Source organism: Manis pentadactyla, chromosome 1 (assembly GCF_030020395.1).
Source record: "Manis pentadactyla isolate mManPen7 chromosome 1, mManPen7.hap1, whole genome shotgun sequence".
NCBI lineage: Eukaryota > Metazoa > Chordata > Mammalia > Pholidota > Manidae > Manis > Manis pentadactyla.
The window spans coordinates 83,269,997-83,294,889 of record NC_080019.1 but is presented as its reverse complement, the minus strand read 5'-3'; the positions used below and the strand labels follow the sequence as shown (position 1 = coordinate 83,294,889).

The 24,893-nt window shown below is 44.8% G+C and overlaps 1 protein-coding gene and 1 long non-coding RNA gene across 2 annotated transcripts in view; one reads left to right on the top strand and one right to left on the bottom strand.

The window, feature by feature from the left end:
* The window catches only part of CLRN1 (clarin 1), a 34,909-nt gene extending 23,559 nt beyond the window's left edge, over positions 1–11,350 (top strand). Inside the window, exon 3 of the mRNA XM_036896373.2 lies at positions 10,369–11,350. Within this exon, the coding sequence (XP_036752268.1) occupies positions 10,369–10,634 (266 nt within the window). The 3' untranslated portion in view covers positions 10,635–11,350. The remainder of the gene's footprint in view (positions 1–10,368) is intronic.
* LOC118917992 (uncharacterized) overlaps positions 1–24,893 on the bottom strand; it is a 198,349-nt gene that overhangs the window by 46,641 nt on the left and 126,815 nt on the right. The gene's annotated exons all lie outside the window — the stretch shown is intronic.

Below are 24,893 nucleotides of genomic sequence, written 5' to 3'. Positions count from 1 at the left end.
ACGTAGGGCACCCAGACCAGCAGCATCTGCCTCACTTGGGAACTTGAAACTTCACAGAAAAGCAAATTCTCAGGCCCTACCCCAGACCTACTGAATCAGAAACTTTGGGGTGCAGCCCCTTTAGCAAGCCTTTCACGTGATTGTGATGCATGCTCCTGTGTGAGAGCCAGAGCTTCCTCAAATTGATGAAAACAGGTATCAGAGGCCAAAAAACGCACAAAGGAGACTCCGGGGTAACTCAGACATGGTAATTCCAGAAAGCAGCCACCTTCCCAAGGGCTTAGAGAACCGAGGGAAGAGTTTGGGGTTACCAGAACCTAGAGGCTTGAGGAGAAAAGCAGGAGCGCTGGGTCTCAAACCTCTGAGGTGATGGCACTGTTGAGGGACACCAAGAGGCATCTCTGGGGGTGTAGAAGGGCATGGGAACCCCCCACCTGCTGCTGCTGGGAAGGGCTTCTCCTGGGTTAGGAATAGACCCTCCCATCTTGCGGTCTCCCGTGCTCCCCATCAGCAGAGCCTCATGGGAAGTGGCTGACAGGGCAGAATCAGGGCCTGGGGTCACAAAGCAGAGAAAAGAAGACTTGGTTTGAAGCCGAGATACAAACCTTAGTAACTGGCATGGCCATCTTGCAGTCCAGCTTCGGAATGAAATTCAGAAGAATAGCTCATTTAGAAGACAAATTATTTGACAGTTCAAATGGACGACCAAACTAACAGTATTTGAAAAGCAAGATGACTCAGAGAATGCAGAATTTAATTCAAGTCCCAGATCTTATCTTGGCCTTAGCCAAGTGTAATGCAAAGAAAACCTGAACACAGAAATACATGCGGGAAGACACAGATCCTGTGCTTAAATTGTATCTTATTTATCTTTGAACTTGTTGCAAAAGCAGGTGCTCAGTAAAGGTTTGTGGATGAGGGAAGGAGGAAGTGGGGAAAGAAGGAGCCAGATCCAGAACCATCTCTTTCAGAGGATAAAGGTCTAGTGTTTCCAGATCATCCATTTTATTTTAAGCCCCAAATCCTCATATTTGAATACCAAATTTTCAATATTTTTAAAACCTGTGTTTGACAACAAAACATATTTGAGGATCAGATGGACAGATATTTTGTGACCTCTGGGGGTAAACAGGTCACTCTTGAATCAGAGACTGCCTCATTCCCCTTTCATGTACATACAGTACCCAGGAACCCCTGGGGTTTTAGAAATATTAAATAATATTTATGAATATTACATAATAATCCCCAACTCTAAACCTCAATCGTGGGAGAGTAGGGGTTTTACAGCCCTTATCACAAACACTCTAAATGTGAGCCAATAAATCCCACACACAGGCCAGAGCCTGTATCAGGAGATCCCTTAGTTCCAGGGCAAGTCCCATTCCGCTGGAGACCCCTAGGGAACGGCTCTCCCACACTGACTCTCCTGCCCTGTTTCTCTGCCCAGGTGGCCTCCCTCATAGTCAGCAGAGAGAACGCCTTCTCCCTGGACCTCTCTTCTCCTATCTTCTCCCTCACCCCTGGGTTTCCCAAGATTCCCCCTTTCCTGGTGCCAATGTCCTTCAGCTGTCCCCTTCCCTCCTGGTTGGGGACCCAAGGCTTGACATCCGGAATCACGGAGACAGGGGAGAAGGGAAGGGAAAAGGAGTCTTCCTGGTGACCTCCTGGGGCCCTTGCCCACTGCCCAGAGGAACAGTGCTATGAGCGTCTCCTCGTGCTTCCTGTGTGGTGCGGGCCAGGCCCCGGAGACCGAAAAGGAAAGGCAGCCAACCTCTGGAGCAGGCCGCCCACAGTTCTGCTCATGTCCCGGCCTCCTATCCTGCTGCCCTCCAGACCACCCGCTCCTTCCTCTCCTCGTGGTCCCCAGTTTGGCCCATCCTATCCTTCACCCTCCTTTGTGTAGCACTTCTGACCCTATCATTGTTCCAGGAAACCCACGCAAGTCACTTAATTTGCTCTTTCTCATCATCTCAATTACAAATGAGGTCTGAGAAATTTTTCCCCAAATTAGGATTTTAGTGATGTCTTAATGGTCCCCCATAGTTCATTCTGAGCAGCGATTCTCATCCTGGCCTGCACATTAGAATCACCTGGAAAGCTTTCTAAAACCACGATGCCAGGTCCCACAGCACACTAATTAAATTGGAGTCTCTTGGGGTGGAGGCTGGGCAGTTCCTTTCCTTTTTTAAAGTTCTCTCAGCTAATCTTAACATGTGACCAGTGTCAAGAACCACTGATGCAGGTGCACACACTTCATTTATCCAGCAGACCCTGACTGAGGGCCCACCGTGTGCCAGCCCCGATGACAGGCGCTGGCGATACCACAACGAATAAGGCACACAGTCCTGCCTTCGCGGAGCCTGCAGTTCAGTGGGAGTCCCCCCAGAAGTGTGCATGACTCATTAAAGATCCCAGTCATTATAATAAGGGTGATGAATAGGCTGCTCTGATATAGAACGAGGGGGAGGGGAGATCAGGCTTGGATGCGGCGGTCAGCAAAGGGGACTCCACGCAGCTGAGTTCTAAAGATACGAAGGAGCTGAGGGCCCTCGGGGAACTTCCCGGAGAGGGGCGGAGGCACACATGAGGACTCAGGACAAAGAGGGTCACCTGGCTGTGGGAACTGAAAGGCTCATGTGGCTAGGGGGCAGGCAGTGAGGGGGAAATGGAAAAAAAACCAAAAAGATGAGAGAGATCAGTTGATGCCAGTTAATGTTGGACCTCAAAAGCCATGGTAAGTCTTTTAGAATTGATTCTAATTGCAATGAGAAGCTTGTGAAAGACTTTAAAAAGATGTTGGATAGCTAATTTGCCTTTGAAGAAATGTCTGCTGAAAGACTAGGCTATTGTACTGAAGCTGGAGAGATGAACAGATGCGAAAAACATTAAAAAAAATAAATCCAAAACGTTTTGCAGGTAGCTTAAGCAATTAGTGGATGGTGGTGGCATTAGCCAAGATGAGTAAGATAAAGGGAAGAACAGGCTGAGAATTTAGGGCAAAAAAGAGGCGGAGAGAGAATCTTAACACTAGAAATCAAGTATTCTACTTGGAGCATGTCAAGGTTAAGATCCTATGAGATATCCAAGTGGAGTTGTCAAGCAGACAGTTGGATATATGAGCTGGGAGCTCAGAGAAGAGGTCTAGACAAAAGACATAAATTTGGATGTTGTCAGGATGTAGATATTATTTAAAGCAATGAAAATGGATGAGATCATCTAGGGAGAGAATGTAGATAAAGAAAAACTGGCCTGGGGCCAACCCCTGAAGAACACCATCAGCCAATTTTTGGATTGAGTAGGAGCCAGCAAAGAACACTGACTAGGTGTGTCCAGAGAGTAGGAAGGGAAACCGGGAGACTGTGGGGTCCCAGAGATTAGAAGAGGGGGACGTTTCAAGAATACTGGTGAATACTGAGCCTTGTGAAAGACTGAATGGGAGAGTAAATCGAAGGGGAGGAAAGGTGGCAGGGGAAGGCAGACTGAGGAAACTAAGGTGAAAAGAACTTCCCTAAAGGGTTATACTACAGTAGGAGAGAGAGATGTACACAAACTAAGGAGATGGAGAAACGAAAAAAAGGTGGGAGTGGGAGAAGGCTGAGTCTAGAAGCAACTGGACCCATGGTTTTACATTGGAACATTGATATATGACTGTATGCCTTAAAATACTTCATTCTAAAGTTTCCCAGTTGATGGCAGAGTCCCAGATCTGCACATAAAAGAGAGCAGGCTAGGTGGAAGACTTCCCATGGATGGATGGATGGATGGTAGAACATTCTAGATAGTTCAGTGAATACTCTCTGAGGGTGATATGGAATGTATTGACTCAGCCTTTTTAGAAGTGATGAAAACCTCCAAAAGGTGGGCTGATTGCCAGTTATATTTATTATGTCTTCTCTTATATATAGCATCATGTTACGAATTATACCACTGAAGGAAAACAACGTGACTGCCTTTCTTTAAAAAGGGGAATGTCCATAATATGGGGCCTGATTAGTTGAGATAATTACAACCATGGCATGGAGCATAAATAGGCACAGTCATGTACACAACATGGAAACAGGAAAATAAAAAGCAGCACAAAAATAGAAGAATGCTTACATTATATATCAGTTTCAGTACTAATAATATCCTGGCCTCTGTAGTATGTCTAGGGTATATTATTCTGCCACTGGTGGTAAAAAACTGTGTCTCGTTTCTGCCTCAATCCTTATGAAGGAACTGTTGCTCAGAATCCCAGGAAGAGATACAGTGATGTCTAGGCATCAAAGCCATGGAGCCTGAGGAAGGACAGGATTGGTGGTAGGAAAAATCAGCAATGAAAATAATCTACTAGTTTCTCAGCATAGACTTTAGAAAGGAGGGCACAGAAGGAAGGAAGAAGTAACATTAGCCAGCCCGTAATGGTAATGGACAAGGAACTTTGTTTCCATCTGCAGGCAGCAGCTGAGGGGCAGACCGTAGCGAGCTTTGCACACCAGGTTATGCAGGTCAAGGGTACAGTGGAAGGACCCTTTAACTCACTCTGCACAGGACCCAGCCATGACCTTGTGCAAGGAGATGCTCCATCTTGTGAAAAGACTCCTGCCCTATTCAGAATGTGCATGTGTGTCTTCCTTCTGTTTTATTTAGAGTCCAAGCCCAAGTCCTTGCTCCGACCTCCAAAGCACCACTGGCTATGCCCACTGCAGAAACCCCCACGCAGTTCACCTCCTCCTCCTCTCTGTCTGGCTTTCTTCCTCTCTCCACTCAAAACACCTGGTTTCTTTGCACTCACTGTTCCTTCAGCCTGAAATCTCAATTATCTACCTTCTCACTCCCTGACTTCCTTCAAGAGTCACTACAGTGTCATCTACTCTCTGAGGCATCCCTGGCCTCCCACCTCCCCTGCTCTTCTTTATTCTCCTTAGTACACATCACACTCTGAAAACTACACAGTGTACTGACATATCGTATTATTACCTCCACTGCCTCCACCACTGAGCACTCCACAGACACAGGAGTTTTGTCTGCCTTGCTCAATGCTGCACCCCTGTGCCCAGAACACTGCAGTGAGCACCCAGTAAATATTTGTTGAATACATGAATAAAACAGAAGTGCTCTGCGTATTTCCTGGCAACAAATGATATTTTCCTTTTCTGAAAATCAATACAGCTTAGAGGAAGATCTAGCTTTTAGACCATTTCTTCTTTGCACCAATACCCCTTCTCACTAACATGACATGTGTAAAACAAACTAGATATGGGCTCTTCAGCTTTCCATTCCAGAGGACAAAGAGAAAAGCTGAACCCAACTGGTGTTCCTTCATCCACAGCTGCTCTATGGAAATGCATGACCAAAGCTCCCCATCACAGCTTCCAGACTGACTCTTAGGCAGTAACTTGCTCTGCTTGTCCCTCCATTCCTTTTCTAGATGGTAGCCCCTGGTCTCGAAAGTGGTGCAAAGCTAGAATTGCTTCCATTTGGGGAAGAAATCATTGCTTGCCACCTCTCCTTCAATGACTGACTTTCCAGTGAGGCTGCATAATTTCACAGAAATTTAGCACCACACCTGAAAAGTTGAGGCTTTCCCACCCTCATTTGTCATCTTTCAAGACTCTTTAAAGAAGGAAATTATGAATTTATCCTTCTGTAGAGGAAATGGAATGCCTCTGATATTTGTCACCTGTAAAATAGTTTAAAGATGACGTGTTAGCTTTCTGGAAATGTTGGCCATTACTTTAAATGGAATTGAAAGTCTAATTTAATATTTCCCAAAGTACAATCTTAGTGATAATAAGAGAACATTTTGGAGTTTTGTTTTTTTTTTATTTTTGAGGACCTATTTCCATCGAAACCCACTGTCCCTGGACTCCCACAGATACCGGCAAGATGTTCCTACCCACAAAAGCATAGTCACTCTCAGGGTCAGCCAAGGAGAAAGCTTTCTCATTGGCTGTGACCTTTGGTCCTTCTATTGTAAGGACTGGTGGAAATTGGTGCCCAATTCTGCAGTCCCAGACGGCTGCCAGAGGGGAGTCATGGGAGTGCGGTGTCTAGCACATTACATATGTTGGTTAATTGACTGATAATTCATGGTGTGACAGCCTTATAACTCAGCTATCCTATTCAGTCAGAAACTAACTCAGTAATCAAAGTCATTAAAAGGAAAAAAAGAAACCACTACAGTACCAGCCAGATGGTAGAGGAAATCAAACACATAAAAGGAAAATGGCTGGTCTTTGAGTAAGACACACGGCCGCAAACCCTGGGTCCTGTAGCTGAGCAAAGGCTTGGCAGGCTTCCCTACATCTAGAGTACTCGAACCTTTCTTGTGAGACAGACACGTTGGGAATCTGTCCAAATGGCCCCAGCCGAGTTTGGGGTCTTGGTGAACACGGGTAACTGGGAGAAGGAAGAGGTAGGCATGCTGGTCTGACCCTAACATTTGGGAAGTCTCAGGCAAGAGCATGAAGGAAAGCCCACATACCACATATCTCAACGTTTCCACGTTATAAGCTAATAAGCTATTCAATGAAACATGTTATATGCTCTACCCTGAAAAACACCTCTCCATAAGGACTTGGAAGGTGGATTCAAAGTTAGAATTCTGAGCCTTGAGAACTCTGCACCTGAAGGTGGTGAGAATCTCTTCCCTTCCCATGCCTGCTCCCATCAGCACTACACAGGGCCTCGAGCACTTGAGTATGAACATTCCAGTGTGTACCCCAGCACTGACCAAGCCCCCAGAACAGCTGCCCCTTGGCCAGCCTCAGCCTCAGCCTCAGAGTCTGCCCTTGGAAGGACTGACCAAGTAAAATGCCCATGCAGGCCCACAAATGCACTCAGGGTGGTCTGGGAGAGAATTCCCAGGTCCCAGAAGTGTAGGGTAGAATGTGGGTCAGGAACCCCAGGTGGGTTCATCCCATTGACTTCCTGAAGTCACCCTCTGGGGAGAGGTCTTTCTAGAAATGAGAGCAGGGCCTTCTAAATGTGGGACCCATGACAGAGGCTAAGGGCCATACCAGAAATATGCTAAGCTCTGTTCCACCATCACGTCACTCCCATCCCTTACACATCTTTCTTCATGTCCAGAGCAGCCCAGCTACAAAGAGAAACCCTTCTCGTGCCTCTTTTGTTCTGCAAGTCATAAATAATTATCCTTGGCCCCACATCTCTTTTAGAGCCTGGAAAGAGAGAAGCAAAAATATCTAAATTCACACTGAGTTGTTCCCCTTCAGATCTCTTAGCAGCCACTGGGCTGGCAGAGCATCAAGCTGGGTTTCTATGCTCCGACTCTGAAATGACAAAGCTGACCTCATGCTCAACCCCAGAATCCAGAGCAGAATCTCAGACCATCCTCTCAACTACTGGACCATGTGCTCCATTTCAGGAGCTTGCTCACTTGAAGGATTCACGATGGCAAAAGGCTGTGAGTCTTAAGATACCCCAAGCAACTTTTACTTATCAAATTCTAAATACAGTCTCACTATGATGCTGTCTCCTTAACAAAGTAGTACCTTTAAAATATTAACAGCTTGAAAAAGAAACCAAGCTTGAATTTTCCTTTCAAGCACTAAGGAAAAAGCATTTCACTTCTGTGTGAAACTCACCATCTCCTCAGACAAAGAAGGCTCTTATGGCAAAAGCAATGGCATTTTCTCCACAATTTTCAAATGAAAGATAAAGAGAAAACAGCACTGTGGCCTTTTTGTTGGATTTAATAATAAAGGAATAATACGGTTTTGCCAGGGGTGAGCTCTGGTTTTAAGCTCAGAATACAAAAATAGGCTGACAAATTTTACAAAAGAATATTCTCAACTACTGCTCTGAGGCTGGCAGGAAGTGAAGTTTCAAGAAAAGTATAGCATGTGATTATTTGGAGGTGTATTATGATGCTGAGCAAGCTGACAGGGCCAGGCCTATGCAAAATTCTCAATTAGAAGAAGGGTGATTTCACCTTTCCTGCTCACCTGAACTCTTCACCCCCTAACCTATTGTCTTACCTGAGGGGGATTGCCCTGGGCAAGTTCATTCTGGATTTGGTGAGACCAAATAACAACAGAACATTAGGGGTAAAAGGGTTTATACCAAGCTTTATTTTCACAGGGGCAGGTCTAGTGCTGGGATCATATCTACCTCTGGGGCAGTCTACATGCAGCAAGCCCGTCTGCCTCAGGGCAGAGCCCTGGGTAGGGCTCTTTATATAGTAACACCAACAATAACAGCTCATTGCCAACAAATGTGGAAGTATTAGCCTAGCAGCAAGCCAATTACATCATCAACTAGTTTAGGGTCACGTGAGGATGTGGGCCATAGGAGTTTCATTTTCCCTAAACCTGCAAGATCAGTCTCTACCTCCACCCCAACCCAAACCTGGCCTTTGGAAAAGGAATGGGGATTTCATTAGCATTGTAGGCCCTTGTGTCTGGAATGTTCCCCTCACACAGTCCAGTCTACCTTTGCTCAGCTAACTTTTCCTACAGCTACTTGCAAGGAACCTTCCATGATGCCACCCACCCTCTCAGTAATAGCCACCTGGACCACCCAACTGTTTCACTCACTGCAAGTGGTTTATAATGGTCTGATCTGTGTTCCCCACTCAATTATACTCTCTGCTAGTGCAGAAACCATATAGATTTTCTTTAATGTTTAAATCTCCACCACCATACCTGTGTTTGGCATGTAGTAAGTCTAACTGAATAAATGAATGAGGAATTAATGAATGGGAACTCAAGCTGCTATGTTGCTGCTCCCAAGATATTTGAATTAACTGTAATTGAAGAACAAAAAACATTTACCCCTCCTAAAGGGGTCATAGACCTAATGGTAGAGGATCTGGAGGGATAAGCCATTGTAATACACTCTTTTGGGTTGACTATCTGATGTAGTCAGGTGTTGAAGTGTGTGATGTGGTGGGGTAAGGGATTATGGTAAGGACTTGCAAGGTGAAAGGAATAGGGAAAAACCATAGAAATAGGTACCAATAAGTAACATTTATATGTGTCAATTCTAATGCCAAATGCTAATCATGTATCATCTCTACTGTCCACATTTTTCAGATGAGGAAATTGAGACCTGGAGATCAAAACTGCCTAATTTCACAGAGTACATGGAGGAATCAGGGCTTGAACCTAAACTGGTTTGACATAGTCAGAAAGCATCTCAGCAAGCCTCCTATTAACAGGAACTCCATTGTGGTGGCCTGGGACACACACTAGCTATGGAAGCTCTTGGAGTCCTGGCCATCCATTATGCTCCTGGTCTGCCCCTCTTGCCACCTGCTCCTGCCCCCTGTCTCCATCCATCTGAGAGTCTCCCATTCTCCAGCCTCAGGGGGAAAGGGCCTATCAGTTTCCAGGCACCACTCAGTGTGGAGTGCGCCTGCCCTGCAGAGAGCTCATCTAGACCACAGCTGCACCAATTAAGATTAGATTAGGCTACCAGTGAGTGACAAATTAGGGAACAATAAAATAGTGGCTTAAGCAAAATAGGAGTATTTTTCTCTCACATAAAAACTTAGAGGTTGAAGTTTAGGGCTGTTCTGGTAGCTCCAGGTGTCTGGAATCTAGATTCCTCCCTCCTTGTTTTCCCACAGTACATGGTTTCCATTTCTGAGACCACCTGGTCCAAAATGTCTACTGGAGCTCCAGCCATCACATCCATATTTCAGTTACAGGAACGAAGAAGGGAGAAAGAAAGGGCAGGCCCTTAAAACATGCATACTTCAAGGAAACTCATTCCTCTACATTCCAGACCCCTTAGCCAAAGAATGTAGCCTTTATTCAAGGCAGCCACATGCCAGGTAAAAATCCTGAGTTCTGTTACCAACAAAGAAAACAGATACTCTCTGCCTGAACACTCTACCCATGGCTCACTTTGCTCAGGGACTCCTCTGAGCAGCTGTGGCCAGCTGCATACTGCAGGAGGGAGAGAAGTCATATAAGCCTTCTGAAAGCAACCCTAGACCCCTTCACATGAGGGCTGTATGACTGGCAATTTCCCTGCATGGCCTGTGAGGTACAGAGAAGTCTGTTCCTCAAAGCCACATCACAGCTCTGGCTGCTTTGCAGCCTGATTCCACCATTGAGCTCTTCAGGTGCCCTGATCCAGCCTTCTCATTACACAGATGGACATCGCCTAGTCTTTTCAAGATCAGCTTGATTCTACCCCCCACAAGTCTTCTTCACTCAGAAACATAACCCAGACATGACACCCAAATAGGTGGGAGATTCAGGCTCATGATTACAAATCTGAAATGATACATTTTTTGCAGAAAAATGCAAATGAGGATGATGGTAGAAAGCTTTCTTTAGTTTGCACATTGACACTTTCCCTGTCCCTTATAATCAGGAAATATTTGTCCCAACACGTTTGTTCCTTCTGTTGCAGGCTCCTGTGGCTGTCTTGTCATGATATTGTTTGCCTCTGAAGTGAAAATCCACCACCTCTCAGAAAAAATTGCAAATTATAAAGAAGGGACTTATGCCTACAAAACACAAAGTGAAAAATACACCACCTCATTCTGGGTTGTTTTCATTTGCTTTTTTGTTCATTTTTTGAATGGGCTCCTAATACGACTTGCTGGATTTCAGTTCCCTTTTGCAAAATCTAAGGACACAGAGACAACTAATGTAGCTGCAGATTTAATGTACTGAAAGACAAGTTTCTGTAATTTTCCAAATAAGGGAGTGGACTAGCTTTGGTCACATGGATATGGTTAATTTTGTCCATTCTTTTCCTTGCACAAATTAAACCATCCAAACCCTCCATGGTAATGTTTACAAACTATATACGTACTAAGCATACAGGCTGGAAATTAAGGGGAGCAGAAGGAAGCCTTTTGAAGGTTGTTTTACCTGGTGGGAACTTCTGCGCCCAGGTAATCAAGGTAGTTGACTAGAATGGACAAATTGTCACTCCACATACATACCTAAGGGCAAACTCCCTGCTCCTTCATGGAGGAATCGAAAGGCACAGGGAATAAATTTTAATACAAACAAGTACTATTTCTGATCTATCCACACATCTGTTGCCACAGATACCAGAAAACAGAGCTGGAATCACTTCCTAAAATGATAGTACATTAAATGAGTATTAATAAAATGTATCAACTTACTTTATTTTAAAAGTCTGTTTAAAGCACACTCTTACTATCCATTCCGACTGGTTAAAATCTGAAAACCTCTAAAAGGAAAAAAAGAAACACAGTACTTTCAACAGACATAATTCCTGAGACCACTGAGGAATCATGAAAAATTCTTCCTAGTAAACTTGATGTAAAATGATTCACTAGGGCTGTTGTTTCCAACTTTAGTGTCTTCAAGCACTAAATTCCCAATTATGAAAATTACATTACATTCTGGGATTTCGATGGTGTCGCTGTGTCGTCTTGGCTGTTGGTCTGGCTGGCCCAAGTGTGACCCAAGTCCATTTTTTTTCCTGAATTACCCATGAACTTGATCCGCAGCTGACCAAAGGCCGGAGCTGAGGCTGGAACTGACCCCTCCTCTATTCCCTGCCTGTTGCCTGCTGCCCGCTGCCCTCAAGAAGGTGCTCCTGAGAAAGCTGAGGATGACAGAGGACTCATCACCAGCCCTTTTGTCACAGCTGCTGGGTACTCAGCCCCCAAACCGGAGGTTTTGAAAGCACTCCTTTAAAAAATTATTTTTCCCTTTTGTAACAATTGACAAGAAACAAACAACTGTTCACATGCACGAGAAATCACTTGCTCTGATGGTGATTTGCATCCCAGAGACTGACAACAGGGCACTGCCTCACCTTCCAGAGACTAACCCCTCCACCTTCATTTGGGAAATAGACCAGAAGGCCAGAAGGCAGTCTGGTGATGACGCAGATATGCATTTCAGTAATGGGCTAGTACAGCCCAGTTCTGGGCATCCTCATGAAATGGTTCAGTGCAGAAGCACTGGGAGCTGGGGGAAAGCAGGGACATGCAAGGCCCAGCGCCATGTGGGTGCCTGCTGGAGGCGCAGGGGGGCCAGGCTCCCTCACACTCTCATGCGGCCTCTCTCTCTCTCTTTCTCTCAGTCCTCAGAGGTTTGAAAAATTAATGCCAAGCTTTCTTCTTTAGAAAACAAGTCCCTGGCTGTTCTCTGTTCTGTATAAAGAGGAAACAGAGTAGCAGCTGAAAAGTTCATGAGATCCTAATAGGCAAACTACCAATATTTCCTCCGTGCAAAGTAGAGGCAGAGCTGTATCACACCCAAACACAAAACAAGATGCCATTCGGGCCCTCAGGAGTGTGCACTGAAGCTGTCTCCCTCTTTTCTGAGGTGAAATGTGTGGTCCCAGGTGGCCTATGAGCAACCCTTAGCAGAGGGATCTGGCCAGGACGCTCTTTGTGGCTCTCTCACTGGGGACAGAGGGCCCCCGGGGATGCCATTCATCCTGCTGTCCTCCCTCCCTCCCCCGGTGACAGCCAGCAAGGTCACATTCTCCTGTGAACACGAGGCCCTCTGCTGGCTAAAGGTCAGCAGACACAAGGCCACGCCCTCAGCTGCTAGGATGTCTGTGCTCATCAAAGAGCTTTTGCTCTTGGGACCTCATCAGCCCCTTTGAGCGGTTGCTCTCACACCACTTTACAGACATTACCATGGTTACAAGACCCCAGGGGGATTTCTGGCCGCTGTGAAAGCCACCCAACAATTAGAAGGCACGTGTCTTACAGGATTGTGTTTCATTGCTAGAAATCTGAGGGATTCCGACCCACTCTGAAAGTGAATTACAAGGTGTAATTCAGCAAAAGGCCACTCCCCCCTCCTCCCCTGCCATCGGCCACGATCTAGTTCTGGAGGAGAGTGAGAGACTTGGGAGCTCCTAACAGCCTCTGTTCCCCATCTCCTCTGCTTTGGTGGGGAAGGAGTGCGTGGGGAAGGTGGCGTGGCCTGGGCCCCTTAAACAATTCAAGCCCATGCCCTACCAGAAGCACACCACTTCGGGGCACACAAGCTGCTCTGCCTGTCACTACAGTCTCCTCAGCTTCCAATTTGTCAGGGACCTCACCTACGCACAAAAGGGTATCATATCTAATTCAGCGGTATGGATTCCAGGATGCCACAGCTCACTGATTTGCACTTAAATTGCTCTCCTTCCATTTAGCCAAATATAATGAAGAGTGTGCCTTGATATAGGGAAGGTCAGCATCTGTTGCACATTCCAGGCCAGAGACTCCAAAGAAACCGGTGTAGACATTCATTTGCCACCACATACGTGCTACTCCTTGCTGTCACCCATCCCCCACAGACTCCTTGTGGCAGACAATGGTATGTGCTCCCCGTCAGACTCTTCTGAGCCACACAGCTATACCACGCTGCCCAGGCTCCCCTGCAATTGGGGCAGTAGGAGTGAGTGGGCCAGTGGGATGTAGGCTGAAGGGCCTCATGCCACTCACAGGCCTGGGCCAGCAGCACATCCGGTGCCAACCTCTAGCTCCTTCTTCCCCTGGGACTGCAGCCTCGGAGGCTGTAGGATCCAGATGGGGAGGCTGCACACCAGAGGCAGGCTTCGTGAGGTACACTGGACTATATCCAGAGTGGTAAATGAACTTTCTACAAAGCCACTGAATTGGGGTGGTTAACTGTGAATGCGGCTCAGCCTGACTTAGCCTAGCCAACAGGACCTCTTCAGGAAAGATCCTCTGCTTTATGCCAGGGAGCTACTTCTCCAGGTCTCTTAAGGTGTAGCCCAAGGCCAGTGGCCGCTCCACCACCACCGAGCTGCCGTCTATGCCACAGCCCCTGAAGCTGTGCTCCTCTGGCCACGTGCGGCATTACCCACTGAGATGAAGACCAGGGAACGAATTTTCTACATAAATATCTAAAGAGTAAATAAACACTCTTGCCTATGCTGGTATCCTTTAGGATCCTTTCCAAATGATGATTAATAACCCTTCTGTCATTCATTGGAAAAGGTTTTATCTTGCACCTACTGTGGCTCTTGTGGGTACAGCAGGCATTGAAGACTGGGGCATGAGATGTAAAAAGAGTCAGAAAAGCATATTTTCTTGATCTTTGGTTGAGAAAAGAAGACTATCCTTAAATACTCTCCATCCTTATTTTCTTTGTAATGCTTCTATTTATTATTAAAGACAGAGTTTTATGTTTGCCAGTAAGAAACCCAAACAAATCAGATGAGATTTCTTAACTACATAAATTACCAAAAAAATCAACAATTATCCTGGAGTTTCAATTTTCACAAAATGTTGTAAGAACCGTGTGCTTAATTAAATAATGCCACATAAAATTGTATCTGAAAGAGCAGGGCTGGAGGTGTGCCTCCCTGTCCAGGTTTGGGGCTGTGCCCTGGGTCATGGTCCGGCCGGCAGCCATTCTCCTTACCACACTAGCACTCTCCCTTTCTCCCTCCTGCGGGCCCAGGGCCTCTGGAGGGGGGATTTCCTGCAGTTCTGGGTCAGGCCAGGTCCTGTGAAGTGGTGGGGTCCGGAATAGTGTCCCTCCTGCAGGTCATTTGACAGGAGGCCTGCTCCCTGCTGTGAGCCCGGGCTTTACCTGGACAGCAATGAGGATGATAATGGGGCAACCAGCAGTTTCCCCAGTGCTCTCTGGTGCTGGAAGGGGATGGCCTTTGCTCCAGCAGAGATTCTGGATTTAATTAGGAGTAACTCCTCTCTCTCTCCTCCCCCTCCCCAGCCCTAGGAGTTTTCTAGCTTGTTTGGAAACAATAGCCTACGTTTTCTGCAAGAATACATATAATGTACCTAAACTAGTGACTATGGAACTTAACATCACTGTTTAAAGTCATCCTGCTTACTCTTTTCTCCCCCAAGCTGACGCATAGCTACCTGGGCTGGGCAGAGATCTCTGGCGTACAGGGGCAGAAGTGAAATGAGCAGGGGGCACAGAAGCACATCAAATAGGACAGTGAAACAGTATCTCACCCCATGCGTTCACACAGGGAGCTCTTCGATGCACCGTTTTGGTTTTTTTTTTTTCACTTTTTAGGAAACTTTATGGCTGCAACCCCACCCCACCAAATAGCTTGCTATTTCCTACTGAAAATACATAACTACCTGAAACCATAAAATATATTTATGTCATATTAGTTATACCTCAAAGGAAAGAAAAATTTCTTATCTTACTTAATATTTTGGTCAGGAACATTTAGTATGAAAAACAAAAACCCACTTGAAACATCTTAAGCAAAGAGCAAGAGAGAGAGAGAGAGAGAGTTGAAAGATACAGCAGCATCCCCCAAACCCTGGGACCCTAGGACAGTAGCGCACTGAGGCCCACGAAGGGGCAGACTCAGAAGCTGAAAAGTCAGGAAGACCACAGTTCCCTTTCCCTCCCCTCCCTTTCCCTGCCCTTCCCTCCCCTCCCATGTCCTTCCCTGCCTCCCCTTCCTCTGTGTGTGTGTGTGTCTAAGGCCACATGTCTCTGGCCTCTGTTTCTCCCTGTGCCCCTGATTCACGTTTTTCGCTCCCGGCATACTAGCTGTCTTTGTTTTTCCAAAGCACAAGGGAGAAAACTCCAGCTTGTAACCCACATCACTGCCTACATCCAGGACCAATGCCTCCATCTCTCTGCTGCCCATTTCCAAATGAGAGACAGAGACAGAGAGAGGGCATCAGAATGATGCAGTCCAGCCTCTGGGTCAGCTCCCCGTGGTCGGAGGCCCACCCTTGTTCCACACAACTGCAGTGACAGAGGGATGAGTCCCAGCTGCAGGGAGGGGCTGGGTGCCCAGGATGAGAGAGGGAGGGAGTGTGTTGTGGGGTGGGGGCAGTTCTCACAGAAGAGGATGTGACTTTGGCAGGTTCTCCAAGACTGTCCCTCATGGTTGGTTATGTGATTCTGCATCCTATATGTTAATCACCCCTAGGGGTCTTTTAGCCTACTTCCTTGTCTTATGATGACTGACCAAATTTCCTTCACATTTTATTTTGTTTCCTAAAATCACAGAGAGAAAGACAATGAGATACACTGAAAGAAAGACATGGACACTCAGATTAATAGCTTAACTTTGTTTCTGGGTGCCTTATTCCCAGATATCCCAGTTGACTGAATAGTACTTCCTCTAAAAAAACAAAAAAAAAGAGCACTCCAAATGATTTCTATGCAACAGGCAAAGCAGTTTCATTTCTAGATGTATTCATTGTATTCTAACATGACAGAATCTTTCCATCCTTTCTCTGGCCCTCCCCCGACCCACTTCACAGCATTTGGCCTATGACCAAACCCTGAAGAATATAAGGAGCTGGGTGAGCAAAATGGCCTGAGCCGGGATTGTTCTGATCATGTTTGTAAATGAGTATTTTCTGCAAGATTGCTTGAACATCAAGCCTTCATATGTCCCTCCTGCTTTGCTGTTAGTGATTCTGTGAATCACATTAAAGTTCTGTAGCACATGAAACACATGCAAAATCAACAGCCACACCTTTCCCTTGCACACCTTTCCTTTGCATTTAATGCCTGCTGAATAAAGCTGGGCTGACTTCCCAAGGGCATACTTGCCCCTAGCTATTGCCTGGAGGTGCAACATAAACTCAGGAACACTTGGCCATTGGATTGCAGGTGACAGCTCTCCCAGCCTCATCCGAGTGGCACTGTGCTTGTGGTGTAGTCCTAGAGCAGACTCACAGAGCATCCTGTTTTTAGAAGATTCTTAGGGAAATTTCCTCCTTAGTATTAGGATTAATTGTTCCTCCAAAGAAGTGTGGTTGGTTGGTTGTTTCAATGGATGGTATCATCACCCACTACAGTTTAGTCACTAAAAAGCTTAAAGTCACCTCTGTGGCTCACTTGTGGCAGCATCTAGGATACCACAGGTTATATCCTAGTTAGCCTTATTCCTGACTGGGTTTTGGGTTCCAATGCTTTAAAAATATTTCTAACTTACTTCCCTATCTCTTCTATTTCTGTTTTATGATCTTTTCATGAATTGTAAACTATAAGTTGCTCCAAGTTTTTTAGAACAAGGTGGGATATAAATTTTACAAATCCAAGTCTTTCCATCATCCTAGGACTACAAGGGCATAAGGAGAGATAGAAATAAAATTTAACCTAAGTCTCAAAATGCTTTCACTTAAAATCAATTCTGTTTTGTCCAGTGCTGAGTCCCTGGTCCCTAGAACAATGCCTGACATGTGCTAAGCCCTTAATAAATCTTTGTTGAATGCCTATGGCCAATTTTCAACCCTTCTTCCTCTTCCAGTGACCTAACTGCTCCTGAATGTTGCTGAAACCCCCAAACTCAGCTCCTGCCAACTGCCTGGGGGCATCCTTCTCCTTGGTTTCCCTCTAACTGTAAACCTACAGGGCTCCCACCTCTTCTCTGTGAAGGGGTGAGGATTCTGAGACATACCGTCTATTGTACTGCCTCATCCTCCTAATCCTCTGCCGGTAACTTCCCACAGTGTTTAAGAGAAGATGCTGATGCTGGTTCTAAGGAATGAATCAAATGACTTATAAGATATTGATTAAGCTTCAGCCATGTGCCCTGCAGGAACCATAAGGACGGAGGATGGTCCTTATTCTTAGAACTTAAGTCTGCTTTCCAAAAATCACAGAGACTCTGCTGCCACTAAAATACAGACCATTTTCTCAGCAAATGAATTCAACTTGAACCAGCTTGTTGAAGTGGGGAAGAGACTTGTTTTGAGTCCAAACTCTCGCTCTTACCAGTTCTGCAGTGTTGGGGCAACACCTAACTTTTCCTGACCTTTGTTTGATTGCCTGAAACTAATCTAAATATCCACAGACTTCCCCAATAGAGGAACATAAATATGATCATACTAGATTTAATTTCCAAATTTTGATGGCTCAGCCTCTTGCCAAATGAAGAAGCCAGGCATTGCTCCCTGCCCCTGCCCTGTCCCCCATGTCCAGAGCACTTTGTTCTGGGAGTGTCTAAGTCCGCCTGTCTCTTCAGGAGCAAACCTATCCACACCAAGGCAGCTCACAGCCCACCTGCCTCTAAGGCCTCTGTGAGGCGACTGCTTTCCCAAAGCAAAGGAAGTGTTCCCTGAAAAGAACAACGGCATCCTGCTTGCAAGCATATGGTTCCAAAAGGCACAGACAGAGTGAGGGCAGGGGTGGAGAAACCCCTCCCCAACTCTGTTGCCCGCTCTGTCATCTGTTCCACAACTAGCCTTGTATTTGTCTGGAATGTCATACATCTTCCAAGAAAGCCCAAAGCCAGAGCCACAGGCTGATGGTGACACAAAGGCCACATACATGCTTACACTATCTCCTGCCACAAGTCCCTTTTCTCCCCTCTCCAGGTACCCAGCTACAGAATATCCTTTCTGACCCAAAAAGAGAAGCCTCATGCTTATCAGCTCTTGTCAAAGTCTTATCAGTGCATCCAGAAGGGTCCCATCCCGTATTCTGTTGAGTCAGGACTCAGTCCACAGTTGTATGACCCAAGACATGATAGATGATCCACCCGAAAGATCTCTATGATCCCTCACAGCTACAACAGCCAAAGGAATCCAGTGCTTCCTCGAGAGCACAGGGCTGCCAGGCAGTGCAGCATGTCACTGGGAGGACTGACTTCAGTCAAGCAGGGCTGAGCAGAGGGTACCAGAGCCAGTCGTATTCAGGCAGCCCCTTGTCATGAGCGTTTAGGAGTCTGTTCTGTGCAGGGTCAGCCACGCAGACCAGAGGCAAGCAGGTGGACAGTCAGTATTTCAAGCCCTGAGTATTCCTTACTCATCTAATCTTTGAGGTTTCTTCTCCCCTTGTTTTCTTCTTTCTTTATATTAACACTACTTCCCATTTTTCTTTAGGCATTGAAAGGTTTGTATCATATTTTTAAATGACTCACTTTAGAGATTGGAAGTTTCTGTGTACAGTACTTGGGACTTTCCAAATCTCCCTGCTCAGAAAATTCAAAACTGTATCTTCAGCACCTTATAAGTTGCAAACATTCCAGACTTCAAGTCATATAAATCACTGCCTTCAGCTGAGATTTCATCCTGCACCCCTTAAAGGTGCAGGCGAGGTGTGTAGGGGTGGGGGAGAAGACACTGTTGGTTCAGCAAGCTGACAGAACAGGAAGGCATATGCAATGCTGATCTACCCAGGGCGGCATAGAGAGTGTTCAGGGTCCTGGGGAGGCCTGCTGTGCAGGGGCAGCACAGATCCCAGGAAGAGGCTGTATTTCACCAGATCATTGAAGGGAAATGGCATAACAGAAAGAAAACCTGCCAGGGCCTGTTGAGGAGGAACTAGAACAGATAATGGTCAACCAACATGAACAGTTTTCACCCAGGAGATGAGTGAGAGTCTGATTCCAGCAGCAGAGGGATGTAGAAATGTTTACAAGGCAAAATGGTTTGGATGTGGTAATTGATCAAATGTGAGGAATGAGGAACAGGCTGTCTCTGCTGTATTCAAAGTTGACCTCAGTCCTACAAAGAAATCTCTCTCCTCTACTATAATAGCTTGAATAAAATCTCTCTCGCCATTTTTATCAAGTGTCTAATGAACATTTTTTTCTATTATACCACAGGCAAGCCACCCAACTGTTAGGTGGGAGGAGTAAGAGGGCAGACATAGGACCGGAGTCAGAAGTAGGGCCCATAGTTTGGTAAGGGCAGTCAGAGAGGCACTCAGGAGGTCTTAGTGCTAGGTGTCACGAAGGGCAAGGGGAAGTAGCCAGGTAAACGTGTGAGGACCCAGGGTTCTGTCTTCACAGCCAGTATAGTTAAGCTCACCTGTGATTACACAGAGTGTGCTGTGGATGTGTGCAAATGTGGGAATGCACACACATGGGCATGCACACAGGCAAACTAGATAACCTCGGTACAGTCAGTGTTCAGTGGAGGTGGAGAGGGTTGAAAACTCTTCCCTTTCTCCAAAAAGTCTACCTTCTCTTTCTTTCCTGATATATAAAATTCATTTATTATGGGAAAACATGCTTTATTATGATTAGAATTAAGGCTTATGTGGTCACCCTGGGAGAGGTAGATATTTACAAATTTACATTTTTTCCAGTGTCAGTGATTTATCTTGGAGCCTTTTCTAATGGCTGATTTTGATAGAGAAAAAGCATAGAAACAGGAAGAAACTACAATTTACCTTTTGCTTGGAGAGGGTGAAAAAGCACAGATTTTTAGGACGAGGGTACCCTATGTTAAATTTTGCCAAATTTGCCAATAATAGAATTTAGTCAAGGCTCTTGTAAGGAAGAGAAACTAGTCTAACAAATTTAAGCAAAGAAATGGAATTTGTTGAAGGAATAAGGAATCTCACAGAACACAAGGACTTGTTGACCTCTAGGACTCAGGAAAGACTCACAGACCCCTAGGTTTGCAGACAGTCTACCGGGCTCGGCTACTAAGAGGATTCTGTCATCACCACATGACCCATGAGTCCAGATGCATACTCCCAAAAGAAACACTCTCACCTTTTTGGGACAAGATTCTGTGCCTGAATGACCAGCTGCAATTAGGATAGAGTCCCATGTACACTCACACTCCTAGGGGCTCCCTCTGGGAGCAGAGCAGCAAGGTCAGATTCAGCCAAAGCGTGGTGCACCAGGACCTCCTCCACACATCACTCTCCAGTCATGTGGCTTTACCCTTCACAAAGCCCGATCACTTCCCCACAACCTTTCACATCCTCAGTTTTTGCATAAGATAGACCAGGCAGGTCTCTTTCTGTAATGCAAGGCTGCTTTCTTCTAGGAAGGAAGATGAGGCTTACAGAGCTTAGTTGACTTATCCAAGGTCACACATAGATGAGATAAAGGAGACAGGACTAAAAACCCCGTCTCCTGAACTGCCAAATCAAATGTGTGAATGTGGGTGTTTGTGGCTAATGAGTAGTGACTGCATGGGTAGGAATGCATGAACAGTAGGCCCGCGGGCGTCTGGATCAGAACCACCAGAACTGAAGGAATGTGGTCACTTGGGCTCCCAAACCAAGCTGTTTACAAGAAAGCAAGGAAAAGAGGAGGAGGGATCAGAATACAGATGGAGGAGAGGGAAAGGCCAACAATAGACTCAGATCAGGAGGGCAGCTCCTGAGGTCCACACATAAACATGAATGTAAGTCACCCATGCTGGAGGCTATTCATCAGGCCCCAAAAGCTCTCCTTTACTATGTAGTGAAAGCATTCTTAGTAGAATGAATGGCTGTCCAGCTAAAGGCTGCATCTCCAACCTCCCTTCCAACTAGTGGCCACGTAACTCTGGCCTATGGGATGTGATCAGAAGTGAAAAGGGCAAATTCTGTGTCATACCCTTAAAGGGCAAGTCCTTTACCTTTTTCCTCTTCCTACATTCTGGGACGTTAATGGCAGGAGGAGAAGCAGCCATACTGGAAGACAAGATGCCAGGCAAGTAGGAAGTGGGCAGAGCCACAGAACGGAAGAAGCCTGGGTGTGTGACGACTGGGACGTCACTATACTAATCACTGCCAAACCAGAATTATTTTCAAGTCCAGGAAATAAATTGTATAATAATTATATTGAAGAAATAATAAAATGCCATATATCATGCACAGTATGGTAAATACTAAATGTTTCCTTAATTGATATACAGGTTAAACATACAAAAAAAAGTGATGTATTTGACTAGGGAATTAGTGGTAATTTCTATGTCTTCTTAATTTATCTACTTAAAAATTTTAAATGATTATATAATCAGTAAAAAAATATTAATAAGGCATATTCTATCAACTGAAATTTTTAAATGCTTGGAACTATTAACACAACCATTCCTCTCCAAGGAGTTTTTCTCTCACAGGGAAACTTATTTTCAGGTATTTCTATTATAAACACAGCCACAATGACTGTAATTATATACTTTTAGCATGTGTGCAAGATTTTCATAGACCAAGTTCCTTTAAAGTACAAATTTTTAATCACTGTTTAAGAACATTAAATTTTTTAAACTTTCATTATGGAATATTTCAAGTATATACAGAATTAGAGAAAGAAATACAATGAACCTCTGTACAATTTCAATTCAATGCATATTTTCAATTACCAACCCCCGAATAATTTTGTTTCATCTATATGGCCTCATCTACTTCCTACCCTCTCCAGCTGGATTATTTTCAGACAAATCCCAGACATCACATTATTTCATCCATAAGTATTTTAGTATATATTTCAGGATAAAGACTCTTTTTTAAAAATATGATCACCATACCATATCACACCTAAATAAAATAAATAATTCTTTATTCTTATCAAATATATTATTTAAATTACTTTAGCTCATAAATATTTTTTGTAGGATCCAAATAAATTCCAGACATTGCCATCAGTTGATCTGACCCTTAATATATAGGTTACCTAGACTTGTATGGGAAAGATCAGTATGCTTCTGGTTTGTGTAAGCTACTGTTATTTGAGGTCTCTGTCACAGCAGGGTCATCCTAACGTCTCTCTATTAGGCCCTGCAGGGGCCTCAGGCCAGAATCACTGCAGGTCGCGGCTCTCCGGGCCAGCCAATGGCTCACTACCTTAGCCCCCAGGCATCGGTCAACCCAGAGAAAGGGCAGGGCCAGAGTCCAGCATCCAACCTGTCTTGGGTCAAGACATTTTTAGTCTTTATCAGGCCACTCATCAGCCAGGACCAACAAACAGGACTCATTTGGAAGTATCAGATTTCCTGTAAGGGTAGCCCAGGACTGGTTCACCTAAAGCCTGGAATTCCTTTCCCAAATTGAGAAAGATTCTGCACTGAGAACTAGTCAATTTGTGAAATAGTTACAGGGGACCTAAGAGATGATCTAGCTCAGGGGTCAGTAAATGGACAGATACTAATTCTTTTAGGTTTGCTAGGCCTTGTGGTCTCTGATGCAGTTATTTAACTCTGCTGTGGAATGCAAAAGCAATCATAGACACCATGTAAACAAATCAGTGTGACTGTATTCTGATAAAACTTTATGGATGCAAATTTGAATTTCACAAAAATTTTTGTAAAATATTATATATTATTACATATTTTGTATCTATATGTTCTTATATTACAACATGAACTAGTATTATATTTTGTGTCATGAAGTACTCTTTTAGTTTGTTATCAACCATATAAAAGTATAAAAACCATTCTCAGCTTACAGGCCAAATATAAACAGACAGCAGACCAGATCTGTGGCCCTGTTGGCCATCATTGGCCAACCCCTGATCTAGCCCACGCTTATCTCTTTTCCTGAGAATTAAAATGAGTACCAGAGAAGTTAATTAATTCAGCCAAAGTCACACAGCATGTTGATGACAAAAGCCAAATTAGAACCCTAGTGTTTGTCCCGTAAAATGCACAAAGGACTTGAATAATATGCAAGAACAGAAAACTTGAGAATCATTTGAAAGGTCAAAGACAGAGAACCAGAGATTATCCTCAATGCCATATGGATACATAATGACAACAGAGTGCCTGGCTGCAGTGCCCGTTTCCTAGTAACCACAGCCTCTCTGATGAAAGATTGCTCCTACTTGTTATTTATAACTTATTTCCCAATAGGGAGGGTGAGTGATTTGTTTATATTTAGTTACAACAACCAGGGAAATCCTGCTCTACCATCTTAGGATAGACACAGACCTTAGAGCCACAGCTGCCAGGAGATGGGAGAAAGCAAAGAAAGCTGCAGTGTACAGTGTTGTCCCTGTTACCAACAACAAGGGTCACATACAGCAATTACTGACTGCTTGACACAAATAACAGATGGTGTGAGGCAAGTCGGGGAAGGAAGGGATGCATTCCTATTTATACTCTACGGAGTCAGTCATTACGAAAAACCTTTCTGCACCTTGTTCATTACTTGGAGCATCTGTTAATTTTGCCTGAATTTTTACTTTGTTCACATTCCTTTGCTTCTGGTTCCTAGAATTATGTTCCTGGGAGTGAATTCTATGGTCTCTAAAGGGGCTTTCTTGGTTCCATAGAAAACTGGACCATCTGAGGTCCAGGGAGAAAGCACAAAATACTATTACAGAACCACAACCAGCCTATAAATAGAAAAGGTCTCATGGGCTTAATTCAAGAGATTCCAGGTGGAGTTAGATAGAACTGACAGATTAGCCAAAATCAGAGAAGGTAAGCAGTGAAGGGATCACCTGGTGATTATCTAGTGTTTATTCCTTATTTTACCTCCTCAGGCCTGGAGAGGTAAGTGACTTCTGTGGGATCACACAGCAGATTTACTGAACAGCAAACTCTTACTACTTACTGCCCTGTGACCTTTGACCTTTCAGATGCCTGAGTAGCCTCTAAAACAAGTCAGAAAATACCTCAAAGCAAGCAAAGGTGAAGCACCAACATGATGGATCAATGCAGAGCCTTCACTTCCTTGTGTCCATAAATACAGACAGACAATCATGTGTCAACGTACGATCATAGGAAAGTATGCAAAAAGCTACATTTGTTAAAAGAATGAGGAAAACAAGCTTGAAAATAATAACCCACTGTGCTTTTGGGTGCTTTTCAGTAAACAGAGATCTTGTATCCCTCTGAATTTTGTAACAACCCTAGCCAGTTGCTCAGAAGTACCAGAAGTTGGCAGAAATTGCCTCTATTTTGAAGAGAGAGTCATTGAACACTTGTTATGTTACTGTTCTAAATGCTTCTTATTAATTAATGACTCCTCATAGCAAACCAAAGAGGTGGTTAATATACCCATTTACAAGAGCATAGACTGAGGCACAGAGAGGTGAAATGATTTACCCAAGATCACAGCCGTATGTAGATGTGGTGGTCGCCCCCTAGAGTGACACCCAAACAACTGCGATATCCTCCCCTTGAGAGTTAGTGGGACCTGTGACTTGCTCCTTATCAACAGAATATGGGATAAAGAAGGGCATTACATCCTGCTAAGGGGTCAATTCTCCAAGAAGACACAACAATTATTAAGTGTCAAGTACTTGAGGCAAAAACTAATAGAACTGCAAAGAAAATAGGTTAATCCACTATCACAGTT